The sequence below is a fragment of the Propithecus coquereli genome, unplaced genomic scaffold (genome assembly GCF_000956105.1).
Source record: "Propithecus coquereli isolate 6110/MARCELLA unplaced genomic scaffold, Pcoq_1.0 Scaffold266, whole genome shotgun sequence".
In the NCBI taxonomy this organism is placed as follows: domain Eukaryota; kingdom Metazoa; phylum Chordata; class Mammalia; order Primates; family Indriidae; genus Propithecus; species Propithecus coquereli.
The window spans coordinates 313148-315236 of NW_012148241.1; the positions used below are offsets into that span (position 1 = coordinate 313148).

Sequence of the window (2089 nt, forward strand, 5' to 3'; positions counted from 1 at the left end):
TCAGAGCTGATGATTAAAGTTCTACCCACTGGCCAGGTCCCTACAATTATCCCATTGTGATGGCGCTCTACAGTGGCGCCCTGCTATGGCCAGACATCAAGTCATTAGAGAACTGCAAAGGATGTTGAAGAAGGTCATTTTAATTCCCTTTTCAACCCTTCTCAGGAGTGGCTCTTTAGTTCACAGAGCTGTGGGTACTTGCTTTCAGACTAACAAGCAATATTATAAATGGAGGCTGCATTATCATGATTGCAGACAATCTAAAGCACTTGAAGGCCAAGGATTCTCAGTCCTCAATATGTGCTGTTTTGTATCTATCAGCTAAAAATATATAGACAGTGCAAACAATAAAAGGCAGAAAATGCAATGAACAGAGTGGTAGGGGGCAGGGAAAACAATAAAAGAACGCAAGATAATGGCAAAATGAACAATAGAGAGGAGAGCACAGGCCTAGTCATTTTGTTGGTGTATAAAATATTTTTACCCATTTTCTTGCTGTTCCACTGCATAGTGTTCCAGCTCTGTACCAGGAAGGGGCTGGACGGGGGGAGGAGGTAGAGGGACATTGGCCCAGGTCGATCCATTGTTTTTCTGTGGTTTAGAAGAGTTTTTATTTTTCTTCTTTTTTCCACCTTTCCCACCTGAAAGTAATAATGCATTTATTCAAAGATGCCAAATATCTGAAGAAACATAATATATCAAATGGGGAGATATATTTATGTTTCATAACACCAGAATCAGTATGTTAGAGCTGTCAAAATCTATAAACAATGAAATGATATAATCAGAAAAACATTTTTATAAATCACTCAAAATAATGTTTCTTTCCCAATGCATTAACTATAGAGCTGAATAAACCAAAAACATGGCTGCTATATCAAAAGCACATTTATTGATTTATTCACGTCTGCTGCCTCAACGTTTTCATTGTTAGAAGAAATAATGGCCCATAACAAATTCTTTTAAATGTCAGATTTTAGTGCATTTATAATGCTCTTTTGCATAATCTCTCTCAGTGGAAAATGCAGTGTCTAAGGATATAGGCTAAACTTTTCCATTAGACTTTACTCTATTTATTTAATCCAGGAAAGTAACATTTTTCTCTCAAAAGTAACTGATAAACTGAATCAACTACAATCTGGAGAATATCTGTAAATCTTTCACAAGGATACATTTTATAGACCTTTAAACTAATGAATGGCACAATTATTTTTGCATATAGTGAGAATAGTTCTCAGTTATGCTTTAAGCAGAACATTTCATAAAATTCCAAAAAGGCAAAAAATTAATGGAAACACAGTAAATAGTTTCAATACTATTCTAATACAAATGAATTTATGTGTGAAATATGAGCAGAAAGTAAGTCAGACACCTATGGGGATCACATGAACTCCATATCTGAGATTCCATCAGGTTTATTGAAATATAAAAATAAGATTCATCATTTTACAGTGCTTTACTTTTTACTCTTCCAAAATTAAGTAGATAATGTCTCTTCCTGAAAAATAGACCACAGTTGGATGAAGGAATGAGTTCTTCCTGAGCAGAATAACAAAGGATGTTTCAGGGGAACCTAAGTTACTTCTGTCACTCTATCATAGCCTATAGCTACATCTGCAAAGAATGGTATTGATCACCTTGGACTTCATCTTTCTGGAACTAAAAGGTGTGAGCATAAAATATTTGTAGCAGGGCTATTTAATAACTTATACATATCATTAGAAGTCCACCCATCTCCTATCTTCTGCCAATTACTAATCTGCATCAGCCAAATCGGGACACCATGTAACTTAATAATATCATATTTGAGTGTCAGAAATTGATAAAACTGTTAGTCTAGACATATTGCTAGTTATAAAATTGTGTATGTTTTCTACATAGCATACACACATACACACAGATTTAAAAGAGCGTCCCTGCAAACAAATGGCTTTCACTTTTCCTTTTACTTCGTATTTAGTAGAATGAAAGGTATTAAGAGGAAGGAGGGCAGATATTTTCTGCTTAGAGGATAAGAGCTTGATCTCTGGGTTTGAATATTAGCTCCTCACTTACTTGATAAGTTACTCAATAAATATGGCCTCCATTT

At 35.0% G+C, this 2089-nt stretch overlaps 1 protein-coding gene across 1 annotated transcript in view; it reads right to left on the reverse strand.

Moving 5' to 3' along the window:
- Positions 1-2089, reverse strand: part of LOC105812823 (roundabout homolog 2-like) — a 742657-nt gene that overhangs the window by 74377 nt on the left and 666191 nt on the right. Inside the window, exon 19 of the mRNA XM_012647378.1 lies at positions 485-641. Coding sequence (XP_012502832.1) covers positions 485-641 — 157 coding nt within the window. The remainder of the gene's footprint in view (positions 1-484; positions 642-2089) is intronic.